Raw genomic sequence first — 20,105 nt, 5'->3', positions numbered from 1 at the left:
AATTTGCTCTGTAGCCTTGAAAATCTTGTCATTTTTACTTCAGTGCTTTGCAATTAGAGTTATGAGAACTTGCACATTCTACCAAGATTTGGACTATCAGTTTGGATGGGCAAAAAAGCATGAATTTCACACCAGTTCTGCCTCATTTCTGATGTGTCTGCCCTTCCACATCACACTAAACAGCAGCCACTGTTTCTGTTCTACTGCCATTAATGCAATGCCATAAGGAAGCTTACCAAAGAGCACAGAGAATTTCAGAACAAGAATCCAGTGATTTTGCAAATCTTGGAGATGTCCTCTTTCAAAACATATATTGGTGCTTTTGTTCTTTAGATCTTCCACTTCTAACTTAATGCTCATTTCTGACAGTATCAATCGGGGATCTGCTCATATCCCTGAATAATTCCCTTTCTGAACTCCCTGTATATTCTGCATTTGGAAGAAATGTTTCAGATAATCAAGATTTTTAGTAACAGTGATATTGTCTCAACAGAGATTTTTCTTTTTTAAAAATTGTGAGGTTTTATAAAGCCTAGGCATGCACTTCAGCATTCAAGACTCAGTCTGAATTCAGCACAGATGATGCAATACAACTACTGAGTGCAGCAGCTCATCCTGTGCAACCCCTACTCCAGAGAACTTTGGACAGTAGTGTATAAGTCACCATGGAAGATTATTTATCTCCAGTGTTTTAAATTATAGCAACATTGTAGAGGTTACTTTGATTTCTATGTTCCCTTTTAGAAGGCATTGTGTAGTTCAGGTTGTAATTCTGATTGATCATTGGATGAGAGAGATATTTAGTTTGAAAAGTTTCCACATCTGTAAGTGAAAAAACCCAAAGGTAGAGAGCATCTACTCTCTGTTTACTTGCAGTAGTCCTTGCACTCTAATGTGCTCTGGCATTAAAGGTGGTTAAAGATAAATACATGCAATCTTTATGCACCTTTGATCTATGCACCTTTGAGCATGTCTAGAACAAAATAAGATTTAGATTTATTTAATGATATGAAGGGCAAGATTTTTTTTTTTTTCCATAGAAACCAATGCACCAGATTTTCTTACTGCTCTGATTACAATTTCAGCTTTATACAAAGATTTAGTCAATTGTCCCCTATTGCTGGAGAATGGAGGCACCTGGACTGTGGGAACTTGACAATATGGCAGTCATAAAAGAAAAAAAAAGGGAAAAAAAAAGCAGGGAAAAGGGAAAATAAAGACTGTTTAGAAAAAATACAAGCTTGTGCCTACTTATGGGGTGTAAAATCCCAAGAGTTTACGGCCTTTAGAGAAATCAAAGCAATTTCTGGATGAACAAAATTCCAAAAATAATCTTCTTCTACAATATAAAGTAAATATTTCTCTATGAAATGCTAGAAGGGCATAGAACATGGCTTTCAGACAGAATTAGTTCAACATACACTGGCATAAAAATACCAAGTAAAATCAAAAATTTCTCCTGGACTGATATCTCAGGGCAGGTAGGAAAGGCCAGGGTATTACAGATGGAAGGAGCTTTGTATTAGGGACAAGAATCCAGTCACAGGTCACATCTGGCTTGTTCTTGTGATGCACTGGTTTCATTAGTTGGATTTCCAGCTAGCCCAACTAGAAGGTCTGCCTTCATCTGTGCATTTCTGGTTATTAAATTAAATCTTGTATAATGAATATGGCCTCAATATAGGCCCAATAGTTTGCACACCTAAACTACAATAAACTCAGTGAAAATGTTACAACATTGTTGATGTCCCACTGTATGGTCACATATAAGGAGATCTTGTAATTTGGTATGCTGTGTTAGATGGTTTTTTTGGGTTTTTTTGTTTGTTTGTTTGTTTGTTTTTTGTCCAATCTTTGAGAAGAGACACATAGAAAAATGATTTACAGCTTTCTTCTAGCATAAAACTTTGACTTCCTGACACAGAGTGACACAGGTCAGACCTAAAGTTCCTGCAGCCATTGGTCTTGTATTTTACCACAGCCAATGTCATTCAGCAAGGCATATCACAGCTTAATCACAACTTGTACAGTGGAGCTCTACTCTTGTTCCTCTCTGAACTTGTATTAAACAGGGAACTCAGTAGTTTTGAACTGGAATAAAAGTTATGCTTTGGAATATAGAAAGTGCTATCACAAAATCAGAAAATACATCACATACTTCTCCAGGGTGTGTAGTCTCTAGGGCTCCTTCCTTTGGCAGTGAAAAGATAACAAGCAACAAGCAAATTACTGACCAAAGAAAAGAAAGAATTAGGTAGAATATAACATTTCCAAGAACAGATTACAACAAAACTATGTAACCTTCAATAGCTGTATTATCCAATTGTTGCATAATTCACTACTTGAAATAATAGTACAGTCCTATAAATAGTTATAATTCTTGAATTTCATATCATTATTTAGGTGAAATGTGAAAGAATTATGACTCAGGATGTGGAAAAAGTCCTAGAATGAAAATAGCAGAAAGCTAGAATAAACAGGAGATGGTATATGAGGAAAATAAAATACTTCCTGCACTAGTCTAAAATTAATCCTAGACTGAAAATAGATAGGAAGGAAAGTGAAGGTGATTCATGAAATCCAAGGGCTAAATAGGGAAAAAGAAAGAGAAAAGGATTAGGGTTAGGATTAGTGTTAGGGTTAGAGTATGTCTTAGGGTTAAAGTATGTCTTAAATGAATAAATGGTGTGGAAAACAAAGCCGTGATTACTAGCATTTTTGGAAAAATTGAAACTTTACATCCAGCATCTTTAAAGCCTGCCTATAAGGATTTTAGTCTGTCCCTTATAGATATGGAAAGAAGACATTTGCTATCATTTCCGTAAGGAGTTATAATAATTAACTTCTAGTTTAAATGCTTTTCTTTAAAAATTTGGAATACAATGGTACCTAAATGAGAATGCATTTAAAACACTCTCATCTGTGACAAAGACCTTTGCTTTACCTGAAACCAGAGAAATCCACTGATCTCTGTTTTGCATCTCCAGTTAGGCAAATCTGAGCAATTTGCGGGGGTATTAACTAGAGACAAGGTGTTTGTGATTAATGGAGAAATTAGTGGTGGGAAGACTGCAGTCTTACACATTTAAGTAGACTTAAGTGTGTAAGTCTGGAAAAAAAAAATTCTACACAAGAATAGGACTGCCAAGTTATATTCCAAACAAAAATAAACAAACCCTATTTAGACATTCTGTTTTCTGCATGAGACATAAGACTCAAAGACATTCTCTAAGGCAGGTAAACACTGTAACCCAAAATGTTAAAGTCTGAAAATGCTAATCAAAAATATGAACTACATTAAATTACTGTGAGCTGTGAATTCTCCAAGCATATATGTAATCTCAATGAAAGCAATAATATAATTTCATTCTATTTCTATGGTCTGGATCCACTGTGCATTAATCAGAAGCCTGGAATATAAAAGCAGGTTCTGTGAGACCACTAATCAGAAAAGGCAGGACTTGATAAAAAGGAGTTTCTTGTACCTTATAAAATTATTTGCCTGTGAAAGATATATGTTTTTCTTTGAATAATCAGAACAGAAGAGTGTGTTCCATACAGAGTAGAAAAGTCTAGTTTATTGAACAATTTGTTTTGTACTCAGATATTCCAAAGGGCACTGTGTTAACAATTTTGTCCTTAAATTTGTGACGTTGTCTAGAATAACAATTTTTTGTTTAGTTCTACCCAGAGAGAATTTTTTTCTGGATTGATCATTTTTTCCACCTTCACATTTTTGAAAAACACATGAAGGATTTTTTATCACCCTAGTCTTCCCTTATCTCTGTGATCTACAAAACAAACATTAATTACGTTACTTCTAATGTACTCTGAACATATTAAAATGTAACCTAAGGTGGCTTATTTTTAATGAATGCTTTCTAGCTCAGGTAATTATTCTCAACCTTCTAGAAAGAACAGCTTGGTTTATTTTCAGATCTAGCAAGTCTGTCTTTACCTTCAGACCTGCCTTCAAGTACGTGAAGGAGTTCCCTTAGAATCTGGATACCTGCTTGCTGAGAGAAAGCAATTTTACAGGTAAGATGAGGAGGTCTTAAGCTCTGGTCTCCAGTAAGGAATTCGTAGTGTCTGCCTAGGCAGATTGTTTCAGCAGCATGTGCTTCATCAAGGTCTCAGCTCACTGAAAAGGCTGTTGCTTTTGGTCATAAAAATAAGTAGTGTCATTTTCTCTTTGTGATGAATTCTTTCATCCAATCATGTTCCTGCATGCAAATATACCATGGCTGGTTCAGATAAAAAGCACAAATAAAGCCAAGAGCTCAGTCAGGGCAAAACCCACTGCATTCCCTTTATGCCTTATTTCACCTGTGTTTTAGGAACATCCTCAAACTTCTCAACTGAAATCATGAAGAAACAAGGCTCAGACGGCAATCCTGCTCCAGTTATGCCAGCGCTGCCAGAACCATTAAAAGATCTGAAAATTAAGTACACCAAGGTTAGTAGCACTTGCTTTTCCTAATCTTTCTTATGCATTCACTTCAGACAGTAGGATATGCTCATTTTAACCTTACATGAACTAGGAAGACACTGTAAATCAGTGCTTAAAATGTTGATTCTGGCTGAATTCTGATTTTACACATATTAGCAAGTGATGTTCAGTGATCCTTTTAACCTAATTTAAAGCACCTATATGTGCACGCATGATAGAATCATTCCATAATTCACTTGGTGTGGGTGCTGTTTTTCTCCTGAAACAAATTTACGTCAGTGATAAGTTTACCAGAAAGTATAAATGGAGAAAAGAAGGAAATGTTTTGACTATATTATTTTTTAGAACAGTGAATTAAAACAGCAAATTAAAAATATGTTAGCATATTGCATTGTGTTATAATCAGATTCAAATAATTATACCAGATAAGCTTACATGGAAAGGGATGTGTGAAAACAAAATTAAAATAAAATTAATTCTGGTCATATATTTACATTGGAGAAAATGAACCTGCTTTTGAATTTGTTTTTCAGGTAAACAAGTAACTAATAAACTAGATATAGTCTACCAATATAACTATGCAATAGTACCATAAACTCCTTGAAATAGAAAATTCTTTCCATATAGAGTTAGAAATATACAGATAAAGAAGGTCTGGATCCAGACTTGTGTTTCCAGCTTTAAAGGACTCTTTGCTGGTTTTATATCATAATATTGTATCGTAGCACATAGAAATCTGCTAGAACTTTGGAAAAGTGTTGACAGAAACTTTGACCTCTGAAACATTCAGGTTTGAATAGATCAGAAATGACCTCTTAACTCTGGAGATTCTTGGTTACTGTTCTTTTATTTTTCTTGATACCATTGCAAGGGAAATAATTTTATTTTCTAGAACTACTGTTTAGTTTCTTTTCCTAAAATAGGTATTCATCTAAATTAGTTCTTTTAAATTCCATCCTCTCCATCCTATTCCATTCTATCCTTTTTTTCTAATGGAAAAAACTTCACCATGTTCCATTACATGTCTTTCTTGAATAAATCACACAGGATCTTACTTTGTAAATATTTAACTGGAAAGATATGTAGTTCTGCCATGTAGTAGCCTGCTAATGCTCTTCCTGTCTCAAAATAATTATTTTATTCTTTGATTTTTTTAGTTTTCTAAAGGAAAACAACTAATATGCGAAAAACACCAAGTAAAGCAACTGAATAATATGCAATACACACATTCCTGTAAATATTTCCATCCTTTTAAAATATTTCATTATTAAGAATCTATTCTGTTAGTACAAAAAAAGCAACCAAAAGACAGCCAGCATTGTTGAAAAGTCTAGTTTGTAGTGTGCAATCAAGGAGAGTGTCACATAATAAATATTTATTTTGCCATGACAATAGGTACTATTTCCTTAGAAGCTGCATATAAATTCTAATTATGTAGAAAAGCAATGCACTTGTTTATAAAATCTAGCACATGTCTGTGGAGGCTTGATTTTTGCAATGCTTTCCTCCTCTCTTCAAATATCACATAGGATTGTCTGAAAGCCCCAGCAGTGTACTAAGGGATAGGGAGTTGGGAAAACAGAAATGTCATCACATACACAACACTCATTCCACAATTTAGTAAGGCCTCTGCACTCCTGTGTACACATCCCATTCCTCTCCTGTCCCATACAATCTGGAACATGGGATGTGAGTGACTAGTAACACTGGAAGAATCAAGATGAGGGAAGCAATAATTACTGCTGATGTATTAACCTTTCTGTTTAAATCAGCTAGAACCATTTCCTTCATCTTTGCAACCTCCAATTTATCTTTTTCTACCATTGCATAATACCAACAGTCATCACAAAAGGATCCGAAGAGAGATCTGCAGGAGATGTTCCAAGGACTATCTTTACTTAACAGTCTACTTTATTTTCTATGTTTGGGATCATTTGTGGCTTTTCACATGGTTCACTTAACTAAATGATCTATAGATTGGTATAGCTATATTTCAGAGTAAGCCTTTTACATCTGGTATAACACTTAACACACTTCAAGAAATTTGACTTTCAGACATCAATCAAATGTATTTTAAACACTGAAATTAGCTTGGATTTTGAACCATAAAGCAATTTTGAATTGGTTTAATATATGAACCTCCTTTAAATATATTACCATTAACCCAAAACATTTTGGTAGCTAGCTAAAAATGTGTTAGCAAATATTTTACTTAGTCAACATAGATTGCTTGACAAATGCTTTCTATCATGATGCTTTCACATACACTAAACCCTGTAGTACTCCTTTAATCAGAGAATCTCAGATTAGTTAATTATTAGGTTGTCAAATTGCACGAGGGGAAGAAAAGGGCTGAACATTCTCTTGCTCAGCCACGTGTGGAATATCAGGAAGTGTGGAAGGGTAAGACACTCTGAGTAAAGAAAAATTATAGCTGAACATTAAAATGCTGCAGCCACTAGCTTCAAAAACAAAGGCTAGGCATAAAAGCTCAAAAACGTAATTTGAATATCTGGGGAAAGGTAATGAGCTAGAAAGGTATGATAGAAATTTACTCTTTCTAAGATCAGCTCACTTTGTGTAAACAGAGTCACTAAATTAAAAATTTAAAAATTTACATATTTAATAGAAAGAGTTATTCTCTGATTATTAGTCCATTGCAGACAATAAAATGTAATTCCTGCATCAATACTAGCATATTGCAAGGGAGAGAAAGAAAGCTACATGGAATATTAGCCAAATATAAACTTTTTGTAAGGAAAAACCTAAGTGGGAGGAAAAAAAAGAGATTTCACAGCAGCATCTATATTGACATATTTTTTTAATGCTTAAGTTTTCATTCTTTGGTAGTACCTTAAGAAATGCCACATATTTTAATTTTATTGCTCAAAGAATACAGTGATATTCCATAACATATTTTGAGACTAGTAAATTAGAACATATGGCACTTGAATGAGCCTTGTCTTGGGCCACATAACTTTAAGGCTTAGATGTATCTGTAAAATTTACTGACAAGTAAATTTTTAGAGAGTTATTGTACTCAAGAATACCTGAATGGCTGTCACAATCTATATAAGCAGGACTGAACAGATACAACAGTTATTCAGCACTGTGCACCACCACACACAAGTGATGCTGAACTGCCTCCAGCACGTGTCCAGCCTCAGCCCTGGTGTCTCCTCATTGTTCCTGGCCTGTAAAAACATGCTCTTTGTGAAATTCCCTGCTTTACAGTCCACACAAGAAACCTTGAGACCAGCCAGATAAGCTAGGGCTCAAATCTGGTGATCACTTTTATCTTTGTAAAACAGAAAACTGGGCTCATTTGAAGATGACTGTCAAGAAAAGTTTTGTTATAGCCAGGGGCAGATTTAATGTGGGAAGAGGCTTTGCTTTTTCTTACACTGTAAGTTTGGAAGAGTTTCTGATATCTAAACAGAAGATAGCTTAGAGCTTTATTTCCATGTTTAAAAAGGTATCCTTAATAGCTAAGTTAGGGAATGCCTACATCACCTTTCTTGACTACATCTCTGTAATAATTATGATGTAAATCAATATTAGTGAATTATATAAAAATTCCTCCTGAACAAAGAGTGAGTTTATAGAAAGATGCTGAATATGGGATCAGTGCAACAGCAGAAATTTTCTTTTTAAGCTGTACTTCTAAGTTATTTTGCAGAGCCACTGAAGCCTGAAACCCTGTACAGACTGCATAGCAAAGAGTTATGATTCATAAGATGATGACAGCTAATGTAAAGACCCTAAAATTTCTTTCAGCAGAGCTATGGTGCTGTTTGTCAGAGGCAAAGCTGTACAGAGTAAAATGCTTTCTTTCCTCATGCAGCTTAGACACAAATATGGCATTTTCCATCTAGCAGATACTTCAGAATTAATTCACAATTCTTTCAAAATACTCCAGAACTGAAGGAAAAGAAACCATAGAGGTGGCAAAAAAAAAAAAAAAAAGGTAAAGTTCAGGCCTTCTGCAGGCCTTCTGTCTCCATTCTCTGCTCAGGTCATCTGAGTGATGAAATCAACTGTGTAAACAAGGACAGAAATACTGTAGCCTTGCAGGTAACGTCAACACCAAATGGATGGTATTAGATCATTTGAACTGAAATCAATAATTTCCAAAATGCAAGATTTTATTGCCCTATGACACTGAGGAATAAAGACATCAGAGGATTTTCACTGATGTTGCCTGTGCTTTATTTAAAATACTAAGCTCCAATAGTGTACAGTCACAACTACTGGAAATCTGTATTTCCAGTTCTACTGCAAAGAAATCTGAATAGTCTTTGGGTCTATTCAGTCTATTGAAATAGACTATATATAGTTTACTTCATCTCTTTGGGTTGTTGAAATAATAATAATAAAAAAAAACTTTGCTCCTAAAATTCCAGTCAAGTAACAGTTACAAACATCTGTAACAATATTTCTAAATCTTCGCAAAATAAATTTGTAGCCCTAAACCTGGTGATCCATAGACAGTCACCACAGACAACCCAGTGCTTAGCACTTGCCACAGAGGGGCAGGTCCTTTGCATTTATGTCTGAAGAGCTGTCAGTGGAGTTCTGACTCACTGACAAAACACTCTAACCTACTGCAAGATGATCCCAAGCATTGTTTTCCTCAGCAGGTCAAGGTTGTTGCTAGAGGCTGCTGTTAGCTGGTACTTCAGTGTTGCCTGGATTTAGAGATACACATCCTGTTTATATAAAATACTCCATAGCATTTTATGAGCATGGCTGCATGCACATTAATGAGCACAGCTGCCTGAAATGTGCTAATACAGTTTATATGAGGGTTTTGATTTTTTTCCTTTCCCATCTTTCTTGCCGCCATTTTGCAAGGCCACTGGCTAACTTATGAAAGACATATGGGTTGTTTGATTTATATACAACTCCGATACAATATTGTATATATATATAAAATATAGTGAAGTTATATTTTAAACAGGAATGGTATTAGAGACATTAAAAAGAAATATATTCTCAACTAATATTATGGGTGATATTGATTGGTGCAATAAATGTAGTACTTAAACAAGCACCTTAAATATTTTCAAAAATTTATGTTTTGCTATTATTCCTTTCACAGACAGATATGAATTTGGCATGCTGTAACATCATAGCAGTATTATGTTAATATTTACCTTTTACTTTGTCTCTTTTCCTGGCAATGGCTTTTGTCATAGTAATCATTTAACTGCTGTCTCTGTCCTTTCACCACAATTGGAATTTTGTGTGGATATTCCTATAACTGGCTTCATCACCTTTCAAAAATTTCCATGGACTTAGATAGTTCACAGACAACTTTTGTTAGATTAGGAGTTTGATCAGTTTGATCAGTCTGCTGGTCAGTTCTGATGGTCAGAGGTGGCAATGACATTGTATAAGATGCCCACATAATGACAAGCAGAAAAATACAGAACTGTATTAATATAATACTAAGATATTAATATATTAAGATTGTTGCCATATCCATTTAGAGATATTAATTTTATCACTCTTGATGGTTATTAATAAACTATTCACCAATAATTAACAACTACTCAACCAGTTTTAATACCATGCAGAATATTTATTCCCTGAAATCTGTCACATTTTAATAACATATGTGGTTGTGCTGGAAGGATTTATTCCTCGAGTTTCTGTGACAAAAAGCATTTATCCTGCAGTTCTGGCGTCTTGAGTCAACCATCATCTACTTTGCCTACACCAAAGTATTTTCTGGTTTTATATTTCAAAGTTCCTGTTTCTCTAAGCAGCAACACTAGGTTCTTTGTCCTAATGGAGAGTGCTAGCTGATCTCACTGCTAGACTCCAGTAACTAACTGTGGGGAAAGATGCCTTGCCTCTAGAGAGAAGCACAATTTGAGTTCAAAATACCTGGTAGAGTGAGTCAGAGTCTGACATGTCCCTGTAGGTGAGCACAGTTGAGATCTCATACACATTCCTAGAATGCAATGGCACTGGAAGCCACTTTGAAGGGCAGCGTCAGCCCACCAGCATCAGGAGGGTAGGCTCAAGGTACTGGTAGGACAGATTAGCATGGCACACCTGTTTCAGCACTGACTTGAACCCAGAGATCACAGAGGGTCAAGCAGAGAAGGACAAGTGCTGTTAACTTTGGACTGTATACTTTATCATGCCCACTGCAAGAAGTGTACAAAACACTTATTAGCAACTTATCCTCCTCTTTTCAACAGCTGTGCATTTATTAGGTCTTTTCAAGGCATATTTCCTTTCTGCTTCAAGGTTAACCTACAGTTAAAGAAGAAATTAAACCACTTTGATCATTTTACCAACAGTGCCCCAGAGATGGCAGGCTCTAGAGTAGTACAGATCTTGTGCACCCACAGGTAAGGCCCAGGCTCTGTTTTGCATTTGTGAACAGAGATAAGTACTTCAAATTTCAACCAGAGGTCCTTTTGTATGTCCTAAGCACACAAAACCATTTGGGTGCAATTCTGTGCAATGTGCTCTTATATAATCCTACTCGAGCAGGGAGATTGGACCATACGACCCCATTGTGATTCCTTCCAGCCTTATCCATTCCATGATTCTTTAACTCATTCAATTGACTATGACACGTTTTCTTTCAGTCTCAGCTTCAATTTCAAAAAAACCTTCTATTGCTTTTGTTTGTTTGGGGTTATGGTTTGGTTTGGTTTTGGTTGGGATTTTATTTTTTTGGCAGGAGAGAGTGAAGATAAATCAAAGCAAAACTAATTAAAACAGTGATCTCCAAGATATTCTTAATTCAATATACTATGCTTACTAAATCCAAGGACCAGGTTTTCTCCTGTCTGGCCATGTAACAGAAAGTGCCTCCATTGTTACCAACCCTGTGAGCATGGGAAATCCAGGCAGGTTTCCTTAGGTCATTTAGGGCTGAAGCTCCCTTCTACTTCACAGAGAGGAAGGACCACTTTACAACAGCATATTTTTATGACATGAAACAAGTAAAAATGCAATGTAGAGAAAGTTTTCCTCTCCAAAGGAAGTGAATTTTAAAAAACTGATCCTGGTTAAGTGTGTATGTGATTACTCATCTCTTCAGAATAATCTAATAACAGCTATCCAGTTTTTCAGACATTTATCAATCTAGCAGCTCTCAGCTATGAAAGGCAGGTTTGTGCACCAAAACATAGAACAGACAACAGCTATATATGTGTTACTAATATTATTGCACTCCTTTTCCCCCTGCAGATATTTATAAACAATGAATGGCATGATTCAGTCAGTGGTAAAAAATTTGCAGTCTTTAACCCCGCAACTGAAGAGAAAATCTGTGAGGTTGAAGAAGGCAACAAGGTAGGGTTTTCTTTCTTGCCCTTAACTATAACTTTAATTTCAGTGCATCTTAAAAGTAGGAAGGCAAGCAGCAACTTGTGTAATGTAAAGCATCACTTCACATGGACCTGCTACATCCTGTATACTTTCTTTCACAAACCCTTTTTTAATAAGGCATAACATTTTTTTGTAAAGAGACGCTGAAAAAGTGCTTTACCTTAGGCTCATATGAGAAAAGTTCTGACGAAACATTTTTTCTGATTTGTTTTACTAATATTATTGATTTTTTTTTATCTGTGATCATTGACATCTAAAATTTATTTGGGATTTTATTTTACTTTTCTGTTATGTTTTCTTCATTACAAATTAATATAATCTTGTTCATTACACATTTATATAAAGCTTTTTCTTATAGAAAATATAAAAAAGACAAATACCTATCATTTCCCACAAATTTTGGGAAGATGATCACTACCATGAATATTTTTAGCTATTTGTAGTCTCATTACTGCCTTCTACAAATATTTTGTTTTGTGAAAAACATACTGGAACATAGTCCTAAATATTACTTTTAAGCTGAAGGTAGACTATCAAATAGTCACTAATTCCACCAAAACTGACCTCCTTAAAGTGTGTTGAATAAATGAAGCAGATGATTAAAAATATTTTTCAAAACTGTAAAGAAACTTTTTTTTTTTTTAATTTTTATGAGATTCTTTAGTGGAAAGTTTCAGATAGATGCTATGTAATCAAAGATATAATGAAAACCTGAGCACTAATCTCTATATTTTTGCAATATTTGTGTTTTTCTTACAAACAGGATTTGACTAGTGCTACTATATAGCTTAAATGTAAGAAAAGTGGTCTTTTTTTTTTTAAATAGGATAGACAATGTGCTTAACAGCATTAAAAATGCTGACCAAAGAAAGGGTTTTTTAATGTATTCTGAGAAAGTAAATACAAGAAATGAAGGTTTAATTTCCAAGTTCACAAGTAACTGGAAATAAAGCCAGTTTTATAATAAATGGTTTGGTTCTTGCACATATGTATTAATTTTTTTATATTTCCACTTCAAAGTTAATCTTGTATCCAAAAGTGATTTTTTTTCACATATCTCACAAAATTATATATTCATTTTAGTCAAGAAATATGCATCTCTAGAATGATTTGTATAACAAGCATTTTTTAAGCTTAGCATCAAAATGTTAAACACCTTTTTATCCAGTAGAACTAATGTAAAACTTGTGAGTTTGTCTGCGTTACAAGTTCACCAAAAACTATTGCCAATATAATAAGCACATGCTTTTTCAGAATCTTTTAATTTACTGTACAGAAATTCACACTGAAATAAAATTCTCTTTTGAGAAATACACTCAGAATCATCTTCTCATTAAATCTTTTTTACTCTGGTATGTAATCTCATCTAATAATCTTTGTCTCTAATGTTGTCTAGTACTTGAGCAATAGTGACTACAAATTACTACGAAGGTCATAATGATGTCACATTTTAAGCATTTTCTCAGAGAAACATGGCTGAGAAAGTCTGACTTTTAATTATTTCCCCTGTAATGAAATTGTTTGTAAAAATCTAAACACCCGAAGATTTTCAAAGGTTTTTCTTTTCTTTAATACCAGCTATCTATAAGTAGTGCTGAGACACTGATAATTTATCATCCCCAAATTAAATTACTTATAACCTGCAACTGTTCACTTACCATTCAAAATTTTTGGAGCTTTCTTTCCTTACAAGCTCTCAAGTAAGTCATTAAATGAAGAGATAATACTATTCAAAACACAGGTTTGCTTTCTCTTCAATAATTTTGCAAACTAATGTGTAATGACAACTGCTATTAACTAAATTGCCTAGTGAATTGTGCAGATCTAGTAAATTACACAGTCATTATGAACCTAATATGCAAGAGGCTAGACTTCAGATAAAGAGCCAAGAGATTTTAGGAATTTAATTTGTGCATACAATAGGGTTGACAAAGGGCTGTCCACTGCCTTGCAGTGGTATTTAAAAAAAACAAGAGGAGATTACAAAGAACAGACATATATGTGGGTGGGAACTGTTTTCTTCCAGTTTGATGGCTCTTTCAAGCTACATTCCTAATCCTAAAGGCCCCTAGTAATAATAAAGCAGCTCACCAAATGGTCAGCATATGTAAACTAAATGTACTTCTGTAAAAAAACTGGCTCAGAAAGGAGTTTTTATACTCACAGTGTAGATTTATGTAATGAAATTAAATTTCATACAGTTGAAGAACAATCTTTTCTTATTACTTTTCATTCACAGACCTATATTACTCTTATATTATTTTTCTCAGTTTTAATTATTTCTGCACTTCTAGTAGAAAGAACATCAGACAATGTAGCTCTAATTTATGTCCTTCATATTCATATGATATTTTTCCCCTTCTCCTTTTCCAGTTAAGGCCAAGCCACAGTCCTTGAGTCCTATTGCAAAGATGTAGAAAATTTATGATAGAGTTCAGAGATAGTGATGAGGTGTTTGAAAACATGCTGACATATTCTGAAGAAAATCAATTCTTAATTTGGTAGATTTCAGCTACCTGATGTAGGTGACTGGTCAGTATTACTCTATAGTAATGGCTATGCTATTCGTATAGTTCCTTTCTCCTTTTCCAAAGTTTCCTGGAAAACCGTTTGGAAGTTCTGTGGCCTTCTGCCTCATAGGTCTGTGCTGGGTTTTCCAAGTCACTAACACACCCCACTCACAGCTTCTTAATATTGGTTGATGACTACCAATATCAGTTAAAGATTCAGATCTAGTTCATGTTGAAAACAATTGAATATAGTGTTGACTTAGTTGAATTTGCTGACTTAGTAAACCTTGATAATGATTTCCCTGGAGCAGATATTAACAAACAGCAAAAAATACTTGAAAGATATCCATCAAACATTGCATGCAAATTTCTCTGGGAAATGTGGCCTATAAAGAAACTCCTTTTTATTCTTTTTTTTTATGAAATTTTTAATTTCTGACAAAATCCTAGAATAAACCTCTGTTCTATGTCATTGTTTTCATTGGTAAATTTTACAAGAACTTTGAAATACAGAAGAATTCCAAGTACTAAAAGCCTTTTTTCAAGAAATTGTAATTGTTTTTTTTTAATCCTGAAATACGCATCACACAGAATAGTTTCATTGTAGATTTTTCTTCTGTAGTGGAAACTAAATGATAAATAACAAAATATGCAATAAAAAACGTCAACAGACCAATTAGCTGTCTAACCTAATGACAGTGCTTAGACCTCAAAGTGTCTAGGCTTAGCTTTTTAAACATGGCTTATTTTTAATTTTTAAAGTAATTTTATACATGTGTAGAAAGGGCTTAAAAACCAAATTTTTAAACATAGAGTTCTTTTATATTTTTTTTATTTTGGAAACTTTGAGAACACATCTGTTTCTCATAGAATTTGACATTCTTGAAATAGCAACAGAAGTGTTTGAAAGAAAATAACCCATGTAACCAAAATTACTGGTACTAGTTTTGATTAGATTGGGGTTTTTTCTCTAATTTCAACTTTATGTCAAACTTATGCTAAACTTTACACATTGAACAGCAAAAAAAGGAAAAAGTCCTATGACAGAACCAATTTTTGATCACGTAAGTGTTTTTGTTTTCCCCACAGGCAGATGTAGACAAGGCAGTTAAAGCAGCAAGAAAGGCTTTTGAGCTTGGGTCAACCTGGCGTACAATGGATGCTTCAGAGAGAGGAAGGCTCTTGAATAAACTAGCTGACTTAGTCGAAAGAGATCGTCTGATTTTAGCTGTGAGTATGATACGTGAACAAAAGGACAAAGAGAAAAGTCCTGATTTTTACAGAAAGATACATGACTACTCTTTGGAAAGACATGACTACTCTTTGGAAAGATAGGCTGTCTCAATACTTGGTTTTCTTCTCTGTAGCAAATGGACTTCTCTAAGCTGGCTTGCACTCTGGTCTGTTAACACCCTATATCCACAAAGTATTTGATTAGCTTTAAAGTGATACTCAAACTGCCTACAACCACAGTAATTTGAATCACTGATTCTTAAGGGCACACTAACATTGATCCCATGGTTAATGCTTGTCTAAACCAAAGTCTGAATCAAGGCCTAAACTCAAATCAAAGCCTGAATCAAGGCCTAAACTCAAAGCCTAGCTCCATGCTTTTAGATGATACAAGTCAGAACCGGGAGAAATTTTGAATTTCATGACTCTATATTTTCTTATCACCAATCCTTCATTAACTCCAGCTTGCAACTTGTAACAAATTATAAAACTTAATCAGAACCAAAGGCAGCAATGGATTATTTTAGAAAGAACAATAACATGAGTGCTGGGGAATGATGCCCTTGTCACCCTTGCTCCAAGTATGACACAAGAACAGACGAAAGACCAAATTGCAAGAGGAGAAAAAGAAGCTTTAACACAAAGGAATCTCCGGCTTATATAGACTGATATGATACATTTTACTTGATTGGCAAATTAATAAAGACATCTTCCTCACACACTGTCCTTGAGAGGAACAGAAAAACTAAGTGGAAAAATACCACCTGCAGATTGTTTATACTAAGAAGTTATCACATTCCTACAACTCCCTAAAAATTCTCACAAGACACTGTGAGAAACCATTGCTGTTTCTCTCTCCCTGACCAGGTTGGCATCCACATGCCCTCTCTCTACAAACAACTGTGTATTGGCTATTATACCAAATTTAAAAGAAGATACATAACTTGTAATGCTCTCACCTACAGATTGTGCACTAAGGCAAGAAATGACATATAAAATAGAAATACACCACCAATTTGATAAAGCCCAGTATCCTCCTCCTTGTTTTAAACGCCACTTATGATACTATTATTAAGGTGACTTCTCTGCTATTTCAAGCATATTCTGGAATTAAAATTTAGGTGGGATAATTGCTTGTGCTAAAGATGAATCCTGGTTTTCTGCAAACAGCATAAAAACTTAGAGAAGGAGGAGCACCCAACATTCAGGATCATCACTCAGACTGGTCCAGTTACAGCTTGAAGTATTTAGCCATTAGCCACAAAACACACTGTAGATAAGCTCATAAAATTTAAACCTTCAGCTATGCAAAATCTGAAAAGCATCTGTTGCCCATTATATAGTAAAGTTTTCCAGGAGAAACCTTGTGTGGGTGGAACTTATGTCCTTTAAAATGCTAGATTTGAGTTGAGAGAGGCAAAATTTAAAGAGAGCTATATGCTAAATAGAGCAGTACGCCCTCTTGTCCATTAAATAATTGGATGAGCTGGCATTTCTTTCTTCATTGTACAGTCTAAGGCATTAGAAATGCAAAGAGGATGAAGATACAATCTTTTTTCCCCTCAGGAAAGGTGGAATATTGAATTGTTTGTTGTTTATGTTTGCCATTTTCATAATATAAAATAATTGCTTTTCCCTGGGGCCTCTTACAAGTCTCTGTTTTACTGACTTTATTTATATTTCCTACAACCTAATCATTTTATTATTTCCCTTTTCAGAAAAGGTATGTATGAGTAAAGTGCTTTCCATATTTTGATGAAGAGAGATTTTCTCCACTCACAGTTTATCCTACCTGCAAAACTAGTACAATAGAGTAACACATACTCCTGCAAACTAGAGGTGAAAATACATGTCCAAAGCTTATTGCAAAGTCATGTTCCCGTGTTCATACATTTGACTAGGATTAAAAATATTCCCTTTCAGTGCTTTATTTGTTGATAAGATGCTTCAGAGGCTCAGCAGACCTGTAGAGAGCCAAAAAGAGTAAGTCGAAGCAAAGTACTGGAAGAGCCACTGAAAATTGTGATACTTAGAATTCAATCTCTTTTAATGTTGAAAACTAAAGATTGCATAAGTTTGAGGCCAGGGAAGAATTTTCTCCCATGCCCAAACGGAAGGAGAACAATGCCACATATATTGCCTGGAATGGCAAGGGCATATCTAATTTAATGAGTTCCTTGTTGCTAAGAGCCATCAAGTATTGCTCTGTTTGCTCTGTTCTCCTCCCAAGTATGGTATCTGAAACGTGTCCAGTTAACTAAAAATATGGACTTCACAGGGGAGTTGGTGAAAATCTGTTCTTGGAGGATCAGTCTGTCAATCCAACATGAAATGCTAAAGAATGCCAATCTGATTACATCTTGAAATTATCGTTTAGATCTAATAACTATAGTTTGGGCTCTTCCTGCTGAATATTGTAACAAGATTGTTCATAGAGCTGAAGGTCTTCAATCTTTCTGTTTTGGAAATCTTGCGAAAAATATTATTGAAGTATCAAAAATATGTTAACACTATTTAAGAACTGCTCATGATCTTTATGTCCCAATAGTAAGGGGCATGGAAATTAATCCAAACCACATTCCTTAGATCTGGCTGGAAAACAACCCTATTTAGAGACTCTTACATACAACTATTTATTTGTCATAACGAATTTTTCTCACTTAAGAGTTCTAGATGGCTTAGCTCTTTCCTTTGCACATCAAACACTCAAGGTGCATTTAGGATATTTTTACAAGACTTGAATCTTGCTGATATTTTATTTGCGTCAATTATTTGCACTGTCTCCTGCCTAATCTCTTGGCAGGAGTGCTTGCAGAATATTCAACATAAAGTAGAACTGTGTAGCTGATTCGTATGGGAGGGATTTTTTTGAGTAAATCTTACCACTACAAATGCATTGTGATCGTGCTATCTCTGTAGCTCAATACAAATAAACCATCATGAAATTTTCTCACTTTGAAATTGCTTCATTCAGTTTTTCAAAATGTGCTCTTCATAGGGGAGTTATCTAAATGGTTATTCTAAAGCTGAAATCCTCAAAGTGAATTTCCAAAAGCTAAATTACAAAGCCCAAGCAAAAGAGCCATTATCAGTATTTGATATTAACTGTTTAATTGCTGTTGTCTGCAGACAATGGAAACCATTGATGGTGGGAAGCTCTTTTCCACGGCCTATCTAATGGATTTGGGTGCCTGTATCAAAACTTTACGCTACTGTGCAGGCTGGGCTGATAAAATCCATGGGCGTACTGTTCCAATGGGTGAGTAGCTCCAAGATAACAAAATGACAGAACTGAGGCCAACACAAGCTGTAAATAACTGACTTTTACCTAGAAGTTGTGCAACACAGAAAATATCTCCAATGGAAAATATTTTCAAAAGTTTTTAAGATACATTATTAAAGAGTTGTCATAGTTCTTGTAGTGTAGGTCTTCACTTTTCTTTCTTCTTCTATACACTACTAACAAATATTGTTTATGAACCAAAAAAATCTAACCTGTATGTACATCTAAGAAATGCTGTAGGCTACTTTTGCATAGCAATGTATAGTTTATACAATGCTACAGTAGTGAGACCTGGGTGTCTACATATTTAAGCAAAGATTAGCACAAAGCAGTAATATTTATTTCAGTGATTGGATAATGTATTAGGAAAAGTACGACAAGATAGCAATGAGGAAACAGCATTTGCTAAAATTTCATTCCATTCCCTTTCCCATTAAGCAGCTCTATGAAAACATTGTCTCTCTAGCTACCTTCTCTCAGCAAGACAAAGAAAAGAATGGCAATAAAGAAGGAATTAAGGAAAAGGTAATAAAGAAGGAATTAAGGAAAACTAGAGTGATAAATACTTCCAACTTTTTTGCTTCCTATAGACCTCTATTCTAGGTTTAATGGAACACATATTTATGTGAATCAAAGAGAATTTTATATTTAATGGATTTGATTTAAGCTAAGATCTAATATGAAAAAATGTCTGATATGTACCTAGGATTTAAAAGAGAAGTTTTTGACAGAAAAAAAAAAGGTGATAAAAGAAAAAAGAAATGAGGAATGCTTATTGGTGTGCTGTGCATACCATATTGAGAAGCACGGTTGTCACTGCAAAAAGACAGTCAGACTGGAAAAATCAAACCTTGGAGCTATGAAGAAAGTAGACATTGAATCCAGATGTACTTTATGGCTTTTTGCATAGTTAAGATTTTGAAAATATCATTTATAAGTAAAATTATATCCAGCTAAGTTTGGTACCCAACTTTATCATCTTTGTGATTTAACTGTTTCTCACCAATGCTGTGTATGAATGCCTAATTTATTTCTTTTTCCCATAGATGGAAACTTTTTTACATTTACTAGACATGAGCCTATTGGGGTGTGTGGCCAAATTATTCCTGTAAGTTGTAACCATTTATGTAAACACAAATGATCCTTGTTACAAATGGAAATTCATTTGAAATTTTGCCCATGCAAGTGCATTTGTGAAACATTACTAACCAGAAATTTTCAGGTCCTGAAAGATAGAGGCTATCCTGAGTTCTGTAATTCTGATTCATCAGTG

General features: G+C 34.6%; 1 protein-coding gene across 1 annotated transcript in view; it reads left to right on the top strand.

Annotated features, from left to right (window-relative positions):
* The first annotated feature begins 4,278 nt into the window (after nt 1–4,278).
* The window catches only part of ALDH1A1 (aldehyde dehydrogenase 1 family member A1), a 30,943-nt gene continuing 15,116 nt past the window's right edge, over nt 4,279–20,105 (top strand). The window contains exons 1-5 of the mRNA XM_068175777.1: nt 4,279–4,456; nt 11,666–11,770; nt 15,406–15,546; nt 18,679–18,808; nt 19,879–19,940. Coding sequence (XP_068031878.1) covers nt 4,313–4,456; nt 11,666–11,770; nt 15,406–15,546; nt 18,679–18,808; nt 19,879–19,940 — 582 coding nt within the window. The 5' untranslated portion in view covers nt 4,279–4,312. The remainder of the gene's footprint in view (nt 4,457–11,665; nt 11,771–15,405; nt 15,547–18,678; nt 18,809–19,878; nt 19,941–20,105) is intronic.

This window comes from Anomalospiza imberbis, chromosome Z (genome assembly GCF_031753505.1).
Source record: "Anomalospiza imberbis isolate Cuckoo-Finch-1a 21T00152 chromosome Z, ASM3175350v1, whole genome shotgun sequence".
In the NCBI taxonomy this organism is placed as follows: Eukaryota; Metazoa; Chordata; class Aves; order Passeriformes; family Viduidae; genus Anomalospiza; species Anomalospiza imberbis.
This window is presented reverse-complemented; position numbering and strand designations above follow the sequence as displayed.